The sequence below is a fragment of the Rattus norvegicus genome, chromosome 10 (genome assembly GCF_021556685.1).
Source record: "Rattus norvegicus strain SHRSP/BbbUtx chromosome 10, alternate assembly SHRSP_T2T, whole genome shotgun sequence".
Taxonomy (NCBI): domain Eukaryota; kingdom Metazoa; phylum Chordata; class Mammalia; order Rodentia; family Muridae; genus Rattus; species Rattus norvegicus.
The window spans coordinates 74,760,436-74,780,000 of NC_141543.1; the positions used below are offsets into that span (position 1 = coordinate 74,760,436).

A 19,565-nucleotide genomic window follows, 5' to 3' on the forward strand; every position below is an offset into this window, starting at 1 on the left:
CTGCAAGATCTGAGCATATGACAAGAACTTCTTTAAAGATTGATTTTTCTCATTTCAAAAATAGCAGTACTAACTCATAGGGACACCAGAGATCTAAATGCACATAAAACTGACTGGTCTAGTAAACTAATAACCTGTTATAATTGTCTCTTAGCGAAAGCTGTAAAGCAAGAAGTGGCAGGGACTGGTTGTGATAAATCCATTATCAGAGCTTGACAAACTTTACTTTCAACACATTTTACTTCCAGGTAGCTTGATTAGGGGTGGAGGTGTCAAAGGAAAAATACCCTGTGTGGGCTCAGTATAATTATGCTTGTTGCGTCTCACGACACAAAAGTAGTGCATCTTGAAGGATATCCTCTTCGTGTGTATTGAGTTCATGTGTGCTTTTGGTTGGCTTAAGTAAAAAAAATACTGTCAGTGCCTGTGATGGATGCTGAAGAGAGTCAAGAGTGCCGAGGGAAAAAGCTATAAAGGCCGTCTAGGATCCGCCAGTTGTGTAAAGGAACAGCAGAAGAGCACCTGTGTTCCATCATCCGGTTAATCAGGACCTACTGTGTGCACTAATGAAGATCCACATTTGCAAAGTAACTACACCAGCCGCAGTGATATGACTCCTGCAGCATGCGGCGGGGCTGCGCCGCTCGTGCCCGAGGGCTGTGAGTCACGTGGGCGCGCAGCCCCGCCCCGTCGTCGGCCGGGACTTGGTGGGGTGGTGTCTGCCCCGGAAGTGCCTGTCTTCGGCTGACAGCTGCTGGCGCGGTGGCGGCCCCGAGCAAGATGGCGCTGCGGCCGGGAGCCGGAGCCAGCGGCGCGGCGGGGGCGGGCACAGGGCCCGGCGGGGCAGGCAGGTGGGTCGGCGGGGCGGGGCGCGGGACCGGCGGAGTGGGCTGGTGGGTCGTCGGGATGGGCAGGTGGGGCCGGGCGCAGGGGCGACGGTTGCGAAGCGCGAGCGTCCTGGGGACTCGCGGGGAGCGCGCTCGGGTGCAGGCTCCGCCGCACCTGCCGCGGGGCCTCGAGCACTCGCGAGTCCCTTCCAGGCTTGCTGGGCTCGAGATGGTGTTGGAGCGAAGGCTGTGACAAAGCCGGAGGAACCGTTTTAGGAGTGTAGAGTATTGTCTTTCTTCTCATGGAGCGCCCTGTCAAGTCCTTTTCTTTTCTTCACTTACAAATGGGAAAAATCTGAAGACCTTTGAATTAGTCATTGTCTTGAGATAGAGCTCGTCTAGATAAAAACTCTTAAAATTTGTCTGTCATTTTGAAACAAAGAAAATTCACTGACCAAGAGTAGTTATGCTCTTGTTAAAACAAAAGCTTCCAGACTTTATTGTCTTTTAAAAATAAAAGTCTGCTTGCTCTTTGTTACATTTCAGATCATTTTTAGCCTGAGCCTCCTATATCCAGAATGGTAAAGGGGCATTGTAACTTAAGTTCATTTTCATTTAACGAAATGTTTGATTCCAGAAAGTCTACACCCATTTCTATCATGACTCAGTTTGTATTTAATTAGTTAACATACAGCACACACATTCCGAGATAAAATTAGCTTTACATTTTTAAATATCCTAAGTTATCTTTGGAAAGCAAAGTTTCAGGTTTTTTCATGTATAGTTTAATTTTGGAGTCACTTAACACTCCAAATGTGTAAAAGATTTTAAAGTTACCACCTCTTACAGGTGCATATGTGATTGATATACACACACACTCACTCACTCACTCATTCACGGAAGAAAAAAAGCAGCCACTTGAATAAAGTAACTGTGTGTGGCCGGTTTTCTGCTTCCTCTACAGTCTTTGACTTTAAACTTAAAATGTTTTACTTCCTCCTCTTAGTGGTCATTAGAAATCACTTTTGCCTGCAGAATATATAACACATGATGACAGTTTCTAAAATGGCATTCCTAAATGGCATTAATCTATATCAAATGTATGATTAATAGTGGGACTAGTCCTAGAAAATTTCAAAGAATTTTATGTTTTAGGTGCAAATTTTTTCTTTATAAAAAAAAAGGGGGGGGGGAAGAACCCAGGGTATAGAAAAATGAAGTGCATGTCTCAGTTTCGTTTATAGTATTTTAATGTCACTGGTCTAATCAGCTGCGCTGGTGCATGCCTGCAATCCAGCTCTGAGGAGATGGAGGCAGGAAGATGGGGAATTCGAAGACCTTGAGATCCTGTGTTAGGGAAAAGAACAAGGACAATAACGTGTGCACTCCCAACAGGTACCAAATATACAGGAGACAAAGTGGTACAATGGTTCTTTGCAGGGTATTTGGTGTGTTACATTTATTAGATACTTCCTTGGGGTGAGAAACTGTATACTCGGGAATATTTCAGTTTGGGGAAAGCAATGCTAAGAGCTAACGTTATCTGTAAGAAAGTTAACAAAGTAGCAGAGTATAATTGGAGAAAAACAGAAGCCAACACTCTCTAAGCTTTCAGTGGGGAAAAGAAATTACCAGCTGGAACTGATTCTGAGGCCTGCTTTCTGCCTTAGATACTATCTCTTAAATACTTTCTTTTAGCTACTTAGTTTCCTAAAAGGTTAGCCAAAGGCAGCCATATGCAAACAGCCGCTTTTGCCGGATACACTGAATGGACTATCCTAGAGTAAATGCTTGAGACTTATAAACAATAATATTTGCCTTTAACCAAATAAAGCAACAGAGTTGAAAACAATCGGGATGAATCTTTAGTGACCCCACTTATAGTCCTGTGTAATGTCTACACATGTAAACGTATAAAGTACTGTTTGAGGATGTTATTTTGTGATAGTGTCTTTTATTAATTTAGCTCAGGCTAGAGTTGAACAGATAGCCTAGGGCAGCCTCAAATTTGTGATCTGATTACCTCAGTCTCACTATTGCGGGGTTTGTGTACTCCAGCACACTGATCATTATTCGTGATGCTCTAATACTACAATTCCCAACCTGTGGGTCTGGACCACTCTTAGGGGGTCACACATTAGCTATTTACATTATGGTTCATAGCAGTAGCAAAATTTCAGTTATGACGTAGCAATGAAATAATTTTATGGTTGGGGGTCACCCCTACACAAAGAACTGTTTAAAGGGTCCCAGCATTAGGAAGGCTGAGAACCACTGCCGTAAGCAGGTCAGAAGATTCAAGACACACCAGGGTGCTCAGATGGTTCACAAAGTAACCTTAGCGCTCTGCTTCCCTGCCCTGCTCTTACAAGCTCTATGGCTACTTCTTTGTCTCTCCATTCTCTGCTATTTCTTGCCTATCTTGGCATGCTTTTTAAATGTAAGTATTTGTGAACTCCACATAAATGTGTAATAGTGAAGTTGATTTTCAGCTGTACCGGGGGGAGGAGAAGGAGTTGAAATTGTCATAAGGGGATTGGGGCAGTGGTGGGGGCTAGCAAATGCTATAGGAGGAACACATCCTCAGTGCCGGATGGTCTGCTATTGGATGGAGAGAAGAGTTTCATGGGATAAAAAGGAAAGGGAAAGTATGCTCAATCCCAAAAGGCCATGAGGGGAAACCAGGAGAGCTCTGACCCACAGAGGGATCATACTGTTCTCAGCCCAGGCGTGCATCTTCTGACAGGATCTACACTGAATCTGTATTATATGTATCAGAAACCAGAGCCCGAGGCTGAGGAGATCCATTGAGAAGACTGTATTTAGGAGTCCAGGCATGAGACATTAAAACATGTTGCAAATGTAGGTTAGTACTAAAAGGCTTGTGACAAGCAGAGTTCCGGGCCTGAGACTTGGCAGCATTTCAGTTAGCATTTGTCCCTTCAAGTCAAATTCTTGGAAGCTCACTTAGTTCACACCCACCCCATCCCCGACCTTCCCTCAAGCTTAGCTGTCTTATCAGCATCTTAGCTGCTTGTCCAGCGAGTCTAAGAATTAGTTGTCAGGGCCTGGGTGGGGGGTGGGGCATGCTGCCAAGCACAATGACCTGCATTCAACGCCAGGGACTCCTATAGTACAAGGACAGAACTGACTCCCCCAAGTTGTCCTCCCAGAACTGCCTTTAACTCCAGCTCCAGGGCATATGATGCCCTCTTCTGGCCTCCTTGACTGTCCACACACAGAAACACAAATGAAAAGAAAAACATGTTAGTGCTGGTTATCTAAATGTTTCATACTAAAACCACAGGGGTCACTAAGCAACTTTGGGTTGCTAAATTTTTACTAGAATAGGTCGTATCTTTCAGTACGGTTGCTTTGTTCTTATGTGTGCTTAGTTTCTCAAGTTTAAAAATCTATGACAGGTATTTTTAAATCATATTTAAGATTTATTAGTCTGGGTGGGTTTTGACTAATGTGTGTATCACACATATGCCTGATGTCCTCAGGAGAGGGTGACAGATAGCCTGGAAACAGAGGCAGGGGTGGCTGTAAGCCACCATACGGATGCTGGCAACTGGACTCAGGTCCTTTACAAGAGCAGCTTACTAACCATCCCCCCGGCCCTGTAATACAGCTTACATTTTGTCTCTGTGGTTGCCTTAATTTGGGACCTTGACACATGTTGGGTTCTGTGTCCTCACTTGACAGGGGAAAGAGCAGACAGGTAGGATAGTAAGGGGACTACAACTGGCTAAAAAAGAATAGAACTCACTCCCAAGTTTTACCAAGCCACTCCACCATACTGGTGACCTGAATCTTCAAGGCAGGTTTGGCAAGCTTATCAGTCGTGGTGTGTAAGTGGTGCCTTCTAAAACAGATGATCACCAGCGCTGTCCTTGAATGCAGAACATTTTATCAGGTGGACGGCATGGTGGCACACATCTATAGTCCTGCTATCAGGAGATAAAACTGGAGGGTGGATTGAGCCTAGAAGTTTTGTCTTAGATAGACAAACCAGTTAATGCATTACTCAACTGTTATTGCCTCTTGTATACCATTAAGAAAAGGGCTGACTCTTTAGGCCTGCTTGTCAGCCACAGGATTCACCAGTGAGCAGCCCCTCCACACAAAAGCGAGATGGATGTCCAATTAGAATGCTAGATCATTTTGTCTTTAAAGGGAACAGAACAAAACACTAAAACACTAGAACACTGTAGAACACTGTAGAACACTGTAGAACACTGTAGAACACTGTAGAACAGAGGGATCTAAAGTTGCTCTTTTAGGCTTTTTCCTGTGAGTGTGAGGATGAGTATAGTTTTGTTGTTGTTGTTTTGTTGCGTCTTGTTTTGTTTAAAGCCAGAGTTCTAGAATTTGACATTCAGTTCCTGGTGCCCATGAAACCTACTCTAAAACCTCTCAAGAGCATCTTTGAATCTGAAATTGAGAGACTTTCCCAGCCAGGAGGGTTCCTTTCTTGGGTTGGAGAGATGGCTCAGTGGTTAAGAGGACTGGCTGTTTCTGCTGGGGTCTTGGGGTTTGATTCTTAGACCCACGTGTTGGCTTATAAGCAGTTATAAGTGCCACAGGATCTCACGCCCTCTTTTGGCCTTCATGGGTACTGCATGCTTATGGTGTGTAGCTGTACATGCAGCCAAACACCCCACACATAATCTGAAAAAGAAAAGCCTTCCTCCCTTTCTTGATTTGTCCCCTTTCTGGTCTCAGCGAAAGGGCTAGTTCCTCAAACCAGATCCCTCTCACTTGTTAGTCCTGTTCCCTCAAAACCCAGTGTTTCCATCAATAAGGACGCCATGTTTATGTTCTCTTGGCCACTTGAAACCACCCACTGGTAGACCGTCATCCTCAAGGCGGTGACTTTTTTCCTCATCTTCTTCTGACAATCATTTCTGTGCTGGTAGACATTGGCAGCCACTTTCTTGAACTCAGTCCTGAGTTCTGAGCTGCTCCTGCCTCTCAGCGGCCATTCTCCCGTTGATTTCCAGGGTGAGACTCTCCAAAGTTGCCTGTGGTGTTCTCTTGCTACATGCTCTAACTTCCTTGCTTATATTAAGCATTCCATGGTTGGTTGGTTGGTTTTTTTTTTTTTTAAAGTTTTATGTATGTATGTGAGTACACATACATAACAGACACACCAGAAGAGGGCATCTGCGCTCATTACAGATGGTTGTGAGCCACCATGTGGTTGCTGGGAATTGAACTCAGGACCTCTGGAAGTGCAGCCAGTGCTCTTTTTTCTTTATGCTTTTTTTTTTTAAAATCTTTATTAACTTAAGTATTTCTTATTTACATTTCAATTGTTATTCCCTTTCCCGGTTTCCGGGCAAACATCCCCCTAAACCCTCCCCTTCCCGTTCTATATGGGTGTTCCCCTCCCCATCCTCCCCCCATTACCTCCCTCCCCACAACAATCCCGTTCACTGGGGGTTCAGCCTTGGCAGGACCAAGGGCTTCCCCTTCCACTGGTGCTCTTACTAGGATATTCATTGCTACCTATGAGGTTGGAGCCCAGGGTCAGTCCATGTATAGTTTTTGGGTAGTGGCTTAGTCCCTGGAAGCTCTGGTTGCTTGGCATTGTTGTTCATATGGGGGTCTCGAGCCCCTTCAAGCTCTTCCAGTCCTTTCTCTGATTCCTTCAACGGGGGTCCTGTTCTCGCAGCCAGTGCTCTTAACCGCTGAGCCATCTCTCCAGCCCTGGTTTGTTGTTTTTAACCTTAATTTAAAAGATTTATCTGGAGCACTGGATTTTTCCAGATCTTTCTCTCAGGTTTGAATTTTTTTTTCCCTCCCTTCCTTCCTCCCTTCCTCCCTTCCTTCCTTCCTTTCCACAGGGTCTTTCTATATAGCCCCGGCTGTCCTGGAACTCACTATATAGACCAGGCTGCTTTGAGATCTCACAGGGATACACCCGCCTCTGCTTGTGAGCACTGGGACTGTAGCTGTGCTCTACCATGCCCAATGCCCAACTTGAGTAACATTTATAATTGCCTGTTGGGTTGTTCTTCAAGGTCTTGTCTCCAGCAACCTTTCCCATGCCCATTAAAAAGTTGTGCACTGGCTCCTACGGCCAGCACAGAACGTCCCAGTCCTTGCAATTGTCCCAGTCAGCATTCTCTATGATCTCTGCGTTCCCACTGCTCCCCACCCTACTGGCAGCTACTGGGTTCTCTCCAGTCTTCCCTTTTCATATCTTCTGCCCACTTCCTTCCCATCCCTCCTGACTTGTTTGTCACTCTTTTTAAATCTCATTAAGAACATTGTGGTATTTTCTTGGCCAGTTCTTCTTACTCCAAGTCTTCCCATATGCTGCCATTAAAGTTACCTCCCAAAGCACGCTTTATGACATGCTGTTCTTCTCAAAATGTCTGATGGCAGAGGTGTCACAGCCAAGCCACAGTGGCATACCACTTCACATCCATTTGTGTGTGTGTGTGTGTGTGTGTGTATAACATTATATATAGATTAAATTATAAATATGTATAATATGTTATATATGTTATATGTTTTAGTTAGTTTTAGATAAACCTAATTTTAAAGTCAAATATATAATATATATAAAATATATAATTATATATGTGTATTATATATAATATATACACATACATAATTGTATGTACATATACACATATGTATACATATACATATATAAATATGGGACTGGCAGATGGTTCTGTGTTGAGAGCACTGGCAGTACTTCCAGAGGTGCTAGGTTTGATTCTCAGGACCCATGTAATGGCTCACAATCATCTGTAACTAATTTTCTAGAGGATCCAACTCCTTCTTCCTTTGTGGGCACCAGGTGTACATTTAGGGCACAGACATACGTGCAGGCAGGAGACCTATACATCAATCACACACACACAAAGGTGGTGTGGGATGTGAAAGCAGAGTCTTGTGCATTGCTGGTAAGGATGTGGATTGGTGCAGTCACCATGAAAAACAGTCTGGCAGTTTCTCAAAAGTACACATAGAATTACATATGACCTCCTTCACAGGTATATATAAAAGAACTGGGATTAGTCACTCGCACACCAGTGGCCTTGGCAGTGTCGTTCATATCAGCTAAAGGGCAGAAGGAACCCAAGTGTCCGTGTAGAGATGGGAGGATAAACAGTACACTACGCAGTCAATCAGAGTTGTTTGGGGCACTGAGATGTTAATACCTGCGACAGTGAACCTTGAGCAAGTTTGCCTGAGTGAAATAATCCAGATACAGCCTGGGTCTATTTGATATGTAGACTTGGAATAGACAAATTCAGGAATGACAAAAAGTAGAGTACCGAGCTGGGGTGTGGTGGCTTACCTTAATGGCATCAGAGTTTCTGTGGGGGCTGAGAAGGTTCTGAACGTGGGTAGTGAGTGGTGGTAATGGTTTCAGCACTGTGAATATCCTCAATATCACTGAATGAGACGCTTGAAATTATTCAAATGGTAACATTTTCTTTTTTTTTTTTATTAACTTGAGTATTTCTTATATACATTTCAAGTGTTATTCCCTTTCCCGGTTTCCGGGCAAACATCCCCCTCCCCCCTCCACTTCCTTATGGGTGTTCCCCTCCCAACCCTCCCCCCATTGCCGCCCTCCCCCCATAGTCTAGTTCACTGGGGGTTCAGTCTTAGCAGGACCCAGGGCTTAACATTTTCAATCATACACACATACACACAAACACACACATACCAGCTTCTGACATAGAATATTCAAAAAGAGTAAACATTTTAAAGACTGTGGCTGGGAGTGATGGCTCAGGCTTCTAGTTCTAGCATAGGAGACAGAGGCAGGGGGACTCAAGGCAACCCTGACTACATAGTTCTAGGCTAGCCTATAGAATGAGACTCTATTTAAATAGACTGTATACATTTTATGTGTGTGTGAGATGAGGTCTCACTGTAGCCTTGGCTTGCCTCTGAACTCACAGAGATCCACCTGCCTCTGCCTCTCAATTGCTGGGAGCGAAAGCATGAACCATCACCAGATAGATAGATAGATAGATAGATAGATAGATAGATAGATAGATAGATAGATAGATAGATAGATCCTTCCCAAGGTCTTGCACATGCTCTACTAGTATCCTGTTGCATGTAATATCCTACCACTGAATCTGGCAATCTGGTTGTTTTTAAATCATATATGTAATCACAGTCATTTTGATTAATGTCCTGCATCTCTGGTTTCAGAACTTTTGCCAACTGAATATTGTACATTCTTCTTTTTTTTTTAAAGATTTATTTATTATATATAAGTACACTGTAGCTATCTGCAGACACATCAGAAGGGGACATCAGATCTCGTTACAGATGGTTGTGAGCCACCATGTGGTTGCTAGGATTTGAACTCAGGACCTCTGGAAGAACAGTCAGTGCTCTTAACCACTGAGCCATCTCTCTAGCCCCCTTCTTTTTTCTTTAATTAGCTCAAAAGCACTTCTACAAATCCTCCCAAGAGATAACCTAAAAATTAATTGTTCTCTTCTGAGCTCTTAGTATTTGGGCCTTGCTTAAGCAGTTGGTACATTGTGGTGCAATGATTTGCCTGCACCTGTGCATTCAAGATGGTCAGCTGTTTCAGTCTTCGGTGTAGTACATGCTCATTAACTGTTTCCTGAACGGACAGGAATTCTCCATCATTTCATGGATGGAGGAATTGGAGTTCCGGGAGATCACAAGGTGACAGAGGCAGGACTTAGTGTCAGGGCCTTCTGTTTTCTATCTCACCCACCTTTAAAAGTTCCCTTCTCATTAGCATTCTAATACATTAGATAGTAAGGAAATTTAATCTTTATTAAATTTCTAATTCTGGGGCTAGAGAGATAGCTCAGTAGTTAAGAACATTTGTTGTTCTTGCAAAGGACCTGGATTTAGTTCCCAGCACCCACATGGCAACTCACAAGCATTTGAAACTCTAGTTCTGAGGGATCCAATGCCTCCATTGGCACTAGGCATGATGCAGTGCACAAGCAAACGTGCAGGCAAACACAGATGTACATTTTTAATATATTAATAAGTCATCGCTGTACTACTGAACTGATGCCAGGCACCGCCTGATTCTTTCATTTGTGTAAGAGTCAGACTTTGTTTGCAGTCTTACACTGATGTATTTGTATTCTGCTTTCAGCTTCATGTTTCCTGTCGCAGGTGGCATGAGACCCCCTCAAGGTATGTGAAAGCTACATTTCTTTGTCAGTAATGGGATGGCACCCAGGGCTAGGCTCATACATGCTAGGGAAGCACTCTGCCCATAAGCCACATCCTCAGCCTCCAAATTGAGGTTGATTTCCAGTTTCCTAACTTAGAATTAAATGGGTAAAAGTTAAAAATAAGTTATATTGCTACCCAATAAAGTAAAATTCCCTATAAGTTTTAACTCTGTATGTTACTTTCTCTTAAAATTTCCTTTAAAGCCAGGCTGTGGCACCCACCTTTAATCCCAGCACTTGGGAGGCAGAGGCATGCAGAGCTCAGTAAGTTGGAGGCCAGCCTGATCTACAAAACAAGTTCCAGGACAGCCAGGACTACATAGAGAACCCTGCCTTGAAAAGCAAAACAACAGCAACAACAATAGTAATAATAGAGAATTCTTTTTTTAAATGTTTAGTTTGGAGAGTGAAAGGATCATTCTTCATGCCTCCCAAACTTACTCATCTGCTATATTAGTAGGTTATTATTTAACCTCAGAGATGAAGAAAAATTAAGAACAAGTGATAACATTGTAACAAGCTGCAATTCTCTTATCTTCTTCCACCTTCTCTGTGCCATAGGGCAGGAGCTGTGTCTTGTCCTCTCCAGTGTGTCCAGCACCCTGCCTGCATGTATGATAGATTCTATGTAGATACTGGTTGAATGAATAAATGAGTCTCTTTAGTGTTTCATGCATGTTTCTTTCTGTATGTTCTTATTATTAATAATGATGTACAAAAAGGAGATCTCATATTCTGATTTAAAAGTAGCTAAGTCTTAAGCCAGTGGTAATACCTTTAATCCCAGGACTGGGGAAGCAGAGGCAGGCAGATTTTTATGTTTGAGGCTGGTCTGCAGGCCAGGCTACATTGTAAGACCCTGTCTCAAGAAAGAACAATATTTGTGTCTCAGCCAGCTATGGTGGCATATGCATTTGGGAGGCTGAGGCAGGGTTGTAAGTTTGAGCCAGCCTGGACCACATAGCAAGACTCTATCTCAATAGAGATGGATGGATGGATGGATGGATGGATGGATGGATGGATGGATGGATGGATGATAGAATAAAAAAGAGTTGAGTCTCAGTTCCCATCTCTTGGTTATAGGACTGGAGTTCACTGGTTTCAATTTTAGCCATACCTTATTGATGGCTGGAGTTGGGAGATAAAATTTTGGTCCATTCTGCTATAAACAAAAATGGAAGGAGGAATTTACTGACGTTTGTCTTGATCCTTTCTTCAGTTCTACTTCCTTCCGCTCTACTCCCCTCGGCCTCTAGATGCCTTTGAAAATTGGTCCTTCTCACAAAACCAGTGCTGATTGGCTATGGTAGACTCAGTGAGGAAACAGAAACTCCTGGGTCCCCAGCAGAGATGAGAGATAGGGCCCTCCACGCAGGTAGAAGTAGTTCACGCTGACTTTGTCTCCATCGCTGGGAGAGGTTGAGTTTCAGGCCAACTTTCCAAGGGTCAGTTGTATTCTTTTCACGGCGTGCATGAGTATGTGTGTGCTTCCTAAGGCAGCTGTGCTCAGATGTCCCGGATTTCCATCAAATGGTCTAAGGTATTCTGTACTTACAAAACTGTGTTTCCCGTCATGTGTAGTTCATTGCTTTGCATTTTTTAACACTTTGATGTAAAAGTCCACATATGGAACACAGAAAATGAACGAGAAAAAGATCCAAGGATTGTCTGATACTTTTAATTCTAAATGAAAAATTTAAAGACATTTAGTGTGTGTGTGTGTGTGTGTGTGTGTGTGTGTGTGTATTTGTGTTTGACATGAAAGTTGGACTCCATGAAGGTCAGAAGAATTGTCATATCACAGGAACTGGTGGTTTTAAGTCACCATGTGGGTGCTGGGAATTGAACCTAGGTCCTCTATCTAGAGCAGCAAGTGCTCTTAACCATCATTTTGGAGGATTTTATTGTTATTGTTTTTTTAGTGATTTTTTCTTTTTACAAATGTATATAGTTTGTGTCTGTGTCAGTGCCGCGATGGGTGAGTGTATAGAGGTAAGAATGAGAGTTGAGTGTAAGTCGGTTCTCTCCTTCCACCATGAAGGTTCTGGGAATTGAACTTAGGTTGTCAGGTTTGGCAGCAAGCCCCTTACCCGCTGAGCCACCTCACCAACTCTTGTTTCATTTTTAAGATGTGCCCCAGGCTTTTCTGGAACTCACTATGAAGTTGAAGATGACCTTGAACTCCTGATCCTGCTGCCTATACTTCCAGCACGCTGGGATCACAGGCTTGTGCCACCATGTCCAACACGAGGGTTTTTAAAAACGTATTTTAGAGTGGACTTTTCATCATTTGAAGACTTGAAGCACAAATCATTTCTAAAAACATTTACAGCAGCAGTATTGCCCACAGTAGTGTGTGTACTTGATCAAGAGACAAGGAGAGAAAACTTACTTTTGACTTCGTAAACTTTCATGCTTTAAATGTTACGCCAAATACCTAAGTTACCCATTCAAAAGTAGAATGACCATTAGAATATAAAGATGAGAGAGAAACAGGCTGCGTTGAACCTGTTCTGGTCACCAATGAGACCACAGTCTCTGCCTTTGGTGTCCTTCGAGATTCTCTTTTTTGGATGTCTGTGTTGCTGGCTCCCTCCCTCTCTCCTTCCCTTCTTTCTTTCCTTACTCCCTCCCTCCCTCCCTCCCTCCCTCCCTCCCTCCCTCCCTCCCTTCCTTCCTTCCTTCAGGCCCTTGTGCTCGTGCTGCCCTGCTCACAAAAACACGCCACGGAAGAGCAAGTGCTGTGTCCTCCTCGAGCTCCTGTCTTCCCATTATTCTGCTTCATGTCTTGCCCCAGCTCTTACCATAACTTGACCTGTAAGGGTTTGGTTTTTTGTTTTTATTGTTTGTTGTCTCCAACTACAGCATGATTTCCATAGTGTGGGGCTCTGGGTCTGTTCACTGCTGTGCTCTTAGGATGCTGGCTGCCATGGAGTAGACCCTTGAGAATCTGAACAAAGCACTGAATGGGTCATTGAGTAGCCTGCCTCTACCAGCTGTTACCTCTCAATGCAAATGTTTGTGCTTCTGAAATTAGGGAGTAAGAAACATGGAGAGCTTGAAAACAAGAGAGATGTGCTATACTGTTCTTTCCCTTTACTGTGTAGTACATGCTTGTTTTTTGAAATAGCCTCTGACCTCTGACCTCCTGTCCTAACCTACCTAATGCTGGGATTACAGGTTGTTTCCACCATGACAGCTTCTCTACTACTTTCAATTGAATATTTGGTGAAGGAAGAGAGGGAGGGAGGGAGGGAGGGAGGGAGGGAGGGAGGGAGGGAGGGAGGGAAGAAAAAAAGGAGGGGTGGAAGGAGGGAGGAAAAAAGAAAGGACAGACAGATGGACAGACAGACAATGGGCTGGGCCTGATGGTACACACTCTTAACCCAGCACTCAAAGGCAGACTGATAGATCTCTGTGATTTGAAATCAGCCTAATCTATACAGTGAGACCCTGTCTAAAAGTAAACCAGGAAGCAAAACTCCTTGTTACCTGCAGCATTGTGTTATTGTCCACACTTGAGAACCACACAATCACGTTTTTACAGTGTTCTGTGGTGTAAAGTAAGCTGGTGATTTTTATATTGGGCTGCATTCATGCTTATCCTCAGATCAGCTGCATGCAGCCCACAGGATGCACATGCCTGACAGAGTCAATGAGATGCAGGGTGTGACAAAAGGCAAAATTCGAACACAACTGTGTCTAAGCTACGTTCTCACTCATGTCGTGCATAAGATATAAGGGGCTATCCCCTATACTATAGGAACCCCCAAGAGCTCTTCGTTCTTGTCTGCCCTTGGGAATATTTCAGTGGAGAGATTTAGGAGATGCTGATGTACATGAGACATCCCCATGGTTTTCCTGTCCTCAGATTACATACGCTTCGCATGGCAGTGGCTGTTCATGTAAGGATGGGGAGGAAGAATAGCATTACTTTGACATAATAAGCATTAAACAGTTTTACAGATGAGAAATGAACAAAGTGAAGAAAACCAGGAATGGTGGTATACACATGTAATCCCAGCTCTCAGGAAGTTAGAGGCCAGTCTGGCTACATAATGAGTTCTAGATTGGGGGAAGGAGAGGGTCCCAGAGACACACACAGACATACAGAGAGAGGGAGCAAGCAGATTACCCAACAGAGAGTGAGTAACCCATGCGTTTGGCTCCCAGAGTTCATGGTCTTAAGTGTTATCATCTGCTGTCCTACAGTAGGCAGTCCCAAAACTTTGCAAAATAAGCACTTTGTTGTGCTGCTATGTGCCTGCAAGTCAGGAATTCGAGTGTGGCTTTGCTGGAGGTTCTGGCTCAGAGCATCTTACGAGGGGTAGTAAAGCTGTCGGGCAGAACTGCGGACATTGGAGGTCTTACGGAGTGGAAAGATCCGCTGTTCCTAGGATGCAGCAGTGCTTTCCCCCAGCTCAGGTTCCAAGGAAGCAGGAGAAGCTAACAACCAGCCCTGGGAGCCAAGGCGTAGAGGCACACGAGAGGAGATGGCACAAGCTTACGAATACCAGCGGGCAGAATCAGTGGGGCCCGTGATGAAGACTAAGAACCATACTTAGGCCATGCTATTCATTTCCTATCCACATCCAAGCTCTGCAGAACCAATATTACTTTCATTTGACAGAGGAAATCCTATAGCTTGCCCAGGATCAGATAGCTAAGTAGATGATGGAATTTTTGCTCACTTCTGTCTTATCAGGACCTCGTGCTCTTTCCATTGTAATACACAGCTTTTCAGTTGAGTCCTCTGGCTGTTCCGGTTTCAAGGAAACATACGTTAGAACATGTTGACTTCAATAAAGCCTTGGTGTTTTCCAACAGGCCTGATTCCAATGCAGCAGCAAGGATTTCCTATGGTCTCTGTCATGCAGCCCAATATGCAAGGCATGATGGGAATGAATTACAGCTCTCAGATGTCCCAGGGACCCATTGCAATGCAGGTACTTCCTTCCTAGTTGATTGTTCATAAAGTTATTGCTTGTTTCTAGGCACCTGCATGTCAAGAGCTCTGTCTTGATGTTGTCTGTAGCAATAGTTTGCATTTTAACCGAGTTTTATTATATCTGGCTTCAAAGGATTCTCTTTGTCTTGACTTCCAAAGTAGATTGAATGCTACATACAGTTCAAACTCAAAGGCTCACATATGCTAGGGAACTGTCTTTGTTACTTTTCTATTGCTGTGGTAAGGCACCATGATGAAGGCAACTTATAAAAGAAAGAGTTTCTCAGGTGCTTATAATTTCAGAGGGCAATTCCATGACCACGCAGTGGGGAATATGGCAGCAGGGAGCTGTGCAGGCCGGTGGGCACTGGAGCAGAGGTCACATCCTATCTACAAGTGGGAGGCAAAGAAAAAGAACCGCCTAGGAATGGGGCTGGATTTTGAAGCATCAAAGCCTGCCCCATTCACACCTCCTCCAACAAGGCCACCCTCCTAACCCTTTCCCCCACTGTGTTTCACCCACTGTGGACCAAGCATTCAAATCTGTGAGCCTATGGGGGCCATTCTCATTCAGACCACCACAGTGACTACTGTAAAAAGAATAAATGTGAGTTATTGGAATTAGCAGAGTAGTGGTAAAGCTATGTGTTCTTTTTTTCTGGAAATATTTTTTTATGATCTAAGAAATAAAAGCTGAAGTAGAAAAATCTTGATAGGGAACTAAAAATTATAAAAAGTGACACAGAAGGTTTAAGCAATTTGAGAAAAAAAATGGCCGTTATTGTTACTCTAGATCTAAAGAGTTTGTGAGTGGATATTGTGCTGAGGAATTCTTATTTCTAGATGTGTCAGTTAAGGGTATATTATTGTATTGATATATATCTTATTATTGATTAGATCTGTTATTTTCTGTAAAGTTTATTATGACTGATATGAACATCAAAATATCTTTTGTTGGATTTTATTTATTTTATGTGTATGAGCGTATATGTACTACCCATGTGCCTGGAGCCTGCTGAGGTCAGAAGAGGCCATCTAATCTCCTACAACTGGAGTTTCAGGTGCTTACAAGATACCATGTGGGTACTTGGAATCGAGAACTCTTAACCACTGAACTATCTTGCCCTCCAGAATCTTCATTATCTTATAAATACTAGGAATCAAGTTCGGTATTACCTGTGGAATGAATGCTATCCACCAGGGTCTTCACTGATGCTAGGAAAACACTTATGCATACCTGTTTCATGTAGTATAACTACATGTTTCTACACGTCCTGAAGGAGGTTATCCCAGCGGTGTCCTCTGACTCTATAGGAATGTACAGCCTACTGTTTTTCAGTATTTCACTAGACTATATCATATATCTTACTAATAAAAATACTAGGAAGTAGTTTTGCAAGTTACTTTTTTAATAATTAAAAAGAAAATCCATGTATTATTTAATCTGTTTCCTGTTTCTTCTAGGCAGGAATACCAATGGGGCCAATGCCAGCAGCGGGTGTACCTTTCCTGGGTCAGCCACCTTTTCTGGGCATGCGTCCTGCAGCCCCACAGTACACTCCAGACATGCAGAAGCAGTTTGCGGAAGAGCAACAGTAAGAGACCCCAGGGTCCAGGGGTAACAGGGTTACGTTGTAACAGCTACTCCATAGATTATCAAGTATTCTGTAATGTGAGGTTGAAGGAGATACATTGTCTTAAGGCCACTTTAGAACTAGGTTTGTTTGCTGTTTGACTTGGAGACAGGGCCCTTTGAATACTTGTGTAAGAAGAGTAGAGTCAACTAAATGTTGTGGCACTGACCTGTAAGTCTGACCTCTCTGGGGGCTGAGGAGGGAGGGGGTGAGTTTAAAGCCAGGTAGGACAATAGACAACAAAACAAAAGACCAAACTGCGCTGGTTCGGAAAGAGCCCTTATAGGTCCTTTGATTCAAATTTTTTGTTTTCTCTCTGAGGGAGGAGAGAACCAGAGAAATGAAGCAGTTTGTCAATCCAAGTTACAAAGACACCAACAAAGCTGGTTGTCCCCCAGTCCCCTTTTGCTCCTGTGAGCATGGCTTTTGCTCCTGGAGACACTGTCTTCCTTCCCAAGGAAATTTCCTGTATGTTTGGTTGTTGTTTTTTTTTTTTTTTTTTTTTTTCCTTTCTTTCTTTTTTTCGGAGCTGGGGACCGAACCCAGGGCCTTGCACTTGCTAGACAAGCGCTCTACCACTGAGCTAAATCCCCAACCCCGTTTGGTTGGTTTTTAACTTTTTGTTTATTTGTTTTGATTTCTGGAATCAGAGTAACGAATAAGGCCCGTGTGGCCATGAATTTGCAGTCTTCGTGCCCAGCCCTCTCCCATGCTGGGATCATAGGTTTTTGTCTCTAGATCCAGCTTCCTAAATCGACTGTTGTTGCTGCTGCTGTTTGATGGTACAGTACTAACTGCTAGGCAAGGGCTGGACCGCAGGGCTATCTCCAGCCTGCAGATTGCTTTGTTAGATGCAGAACAAAGCACGATTTTATGTTCATCTGCCTCCCTGGTTTTTGTAAGTGCTCAGTACACCAAGATCATTTCCTCCAGTGATACTGTCTAGGGGGTGCAGGAAGGGGTTCATGTTCTCTGACAATTCAAGAATTAAAGAACAGAAAAGAAATATTAGAGATCTTGTGGAGTCCCAGGAGAGCCATCTTATGGTACCTGGGGAATCAGGGTCCCCTCTTGGGATTCTTAGTCTTTCTGATAATAGAATTTAAGAATGGACACAAAGGAAAATTTAAGGATAAAAAACAGATTGAAATAGAAGCTTAAGGACAATGTATTAGCGTTTGAAAGAAAAACTCAAGGGCAGGCAAGCTGTAACTCACTGCCTGGAAGTGTGGAAGGGCGACGATAAGCTGGCTCAGAGGTCAGCCACACAGTGGCAGGCAGCGGCGTGGCTGGGCAAGGGAACCTCAGAAACAGTGAGGAAGCCCAGTGCTAGAAGGAAAAGACAAAAGAGAAGAAAAACATAATTACATTTTCCTGAGTCAGGCCTCAGAAAGGTGGGTACCTCGAAGGGACTGCACCAGGAGGAGGGGATTCTAGGAAGGAAAGGAATTTTCTTAGTTAGGGTTTTGTTACTGTGAAGAGACACCAGGACCACAGCAACTGTTATGAAGAAAGGCATTTCATCGGGGCCGGCTCACAGTGTCAGAGCTTTAGTCCATTATCATCATGGCAGGGAGCATGGCAGCGTTCAGGCAGACATGATGTTAGAGAAGGAACTGAGAGTTGTACATCTTGATCTGAAAGCAACAGAAGTGGCTTCCTCCGACAGGGCCACGTAATAGAGCCACTCCTTATGGCCAAGCATTCAAACACAGGAGTCTATGCGACCATAACTGTTCAAACCACCGTGGGAATGGTATCTTTTTTTAACTGGTAATTTAAACAATATTTTTAAATAACACACACCACACCCCTTCTCTTTCCTCCCCTCCACCCCTTGCTCTCTCAAATTCATGGCCTCTTTTTTTTTTTTTTTTTTTTTTTTTTTCCGGAGCTGGGGACCGAACCCAGGACCTTGCACTTGCTAGGCAAGTGCTCTACCGCTGAGCTAAATCCCCAACCCCTCATGGCCTCTTATGTACAAACTACTCAGTCCATATAGTTTTACTCATGTTACTCGTGTGTGTGTGTGTGTGTGTGTGTGTGTGTGTGTGTGTGTGTGTATAAAATTTCAGAGCTGACCACTTGGCATTAGATGACCAATTAGAGAGCTCTTTCTTAAAGTGAGCCTACCATCTGGGGTTGTCCCATAGCCAAGGTCCCTGGCCTTGCCTTATTGGGTTAACCCTTAGGAAGGAGACAAAGGCACGTCGCCACCTAGGGGTGGGTTTCCCTCTTTACACTTGGAGTGGTAGGATGATGTATGGCATGCAGAGGCCCCAGGTTTCATACCCAGTTCTACCTCCCACAAAAGGATATTTTCTTTGCCTTGCAAATTAGGTAAGATATAAAAGCATAAATGTAAATTAAGTGAATCATTCCCTAGATTCATTTAAAGTATTTTAGAGCTAGTTTATAGAAGAAACAGATTGTCATAAGAGAATTACATATAATAAAGAGTGAAAATTATAGGGCTGGAGAGATGGCTCGGGGGTTAAGAGCACTGACTGCTCTTCCAGAGGTCCTGAGTTCAAATCCCAGCAACCACATGGTGGCTCACAACCATCTGTAATGAGATCAGATGCCCTCTTCTGGTGTGTCTAAGACAGCTACAGTGTACTTATACATAATAAATAAATCTTTAAAAAAAATTATAATTGTAGAAATGCAAGTTGGTCCTGCTGAAGCTGTCAGTGTGAATGAGAACGTAGCTGTTACTTCTTGAAGCTGAATGTTGATGTAATTGTTTTCTCTTCAGAAAACGATTTGAACAACAACAAAAGCTCTTAGAAGAAGAAAGAAAACGACGTCAGTTTGAAGAGCAAAAACAAAAGCTCAGACTTCTGAGTAGCGTGAAACCCAAGGTGATGCACCCGCTGTCTCCTCCCAGAGCACACTTGCCCTGTGCATACCTCCTCACTCAGGCACCAGCCCAAGCTGG

At 43.6% G+C, this 19,565-nt stretch overlaps 1 protein-coding gene across 21 annotated transcripts in view; it reads left to right on the plus strand.

Moving 5' to 3' along the window:
• Window positions 1-732: 732 nt before the first annotated feature.
• The window catches only part of Synrg (synergin, gamma), an 81,600-nt gene continuing 62,767 nt past the window's right edge, over window positions 733-19,565 (plus strand). For 20 of the 21 annotated variants that reach the window (XM_087574680.1, XM_087574682.1, XM_087574681.1 and 17 more), the window contains exons 1-5: window positions 733-851; window positions 9,961-10,001; window positions 14,870-14,988; window positions 16,455-16,585; window positions 19,383-19,488. In XM_087574680.1, coding sequence (XP_087430806.1) covers window positions 781-851; window positions 9,961-10,001; window positions 14,870-14,988; window positions 16,455-16,585; window positions 19,383-19,488 — 468 coding nt within the window. In that variant the 5' untranslated portion in view covers window positions 733-780. The remainder of the gene's footprint in view (window positions 852-9,960; window positions 10,002-14,869; window positions 14,989-16,454; window positions 16,586-19,382; window positions 19,489-19,565) is intronic. The other variant, NM_053419.2, reaches the window with a different exon arrangement.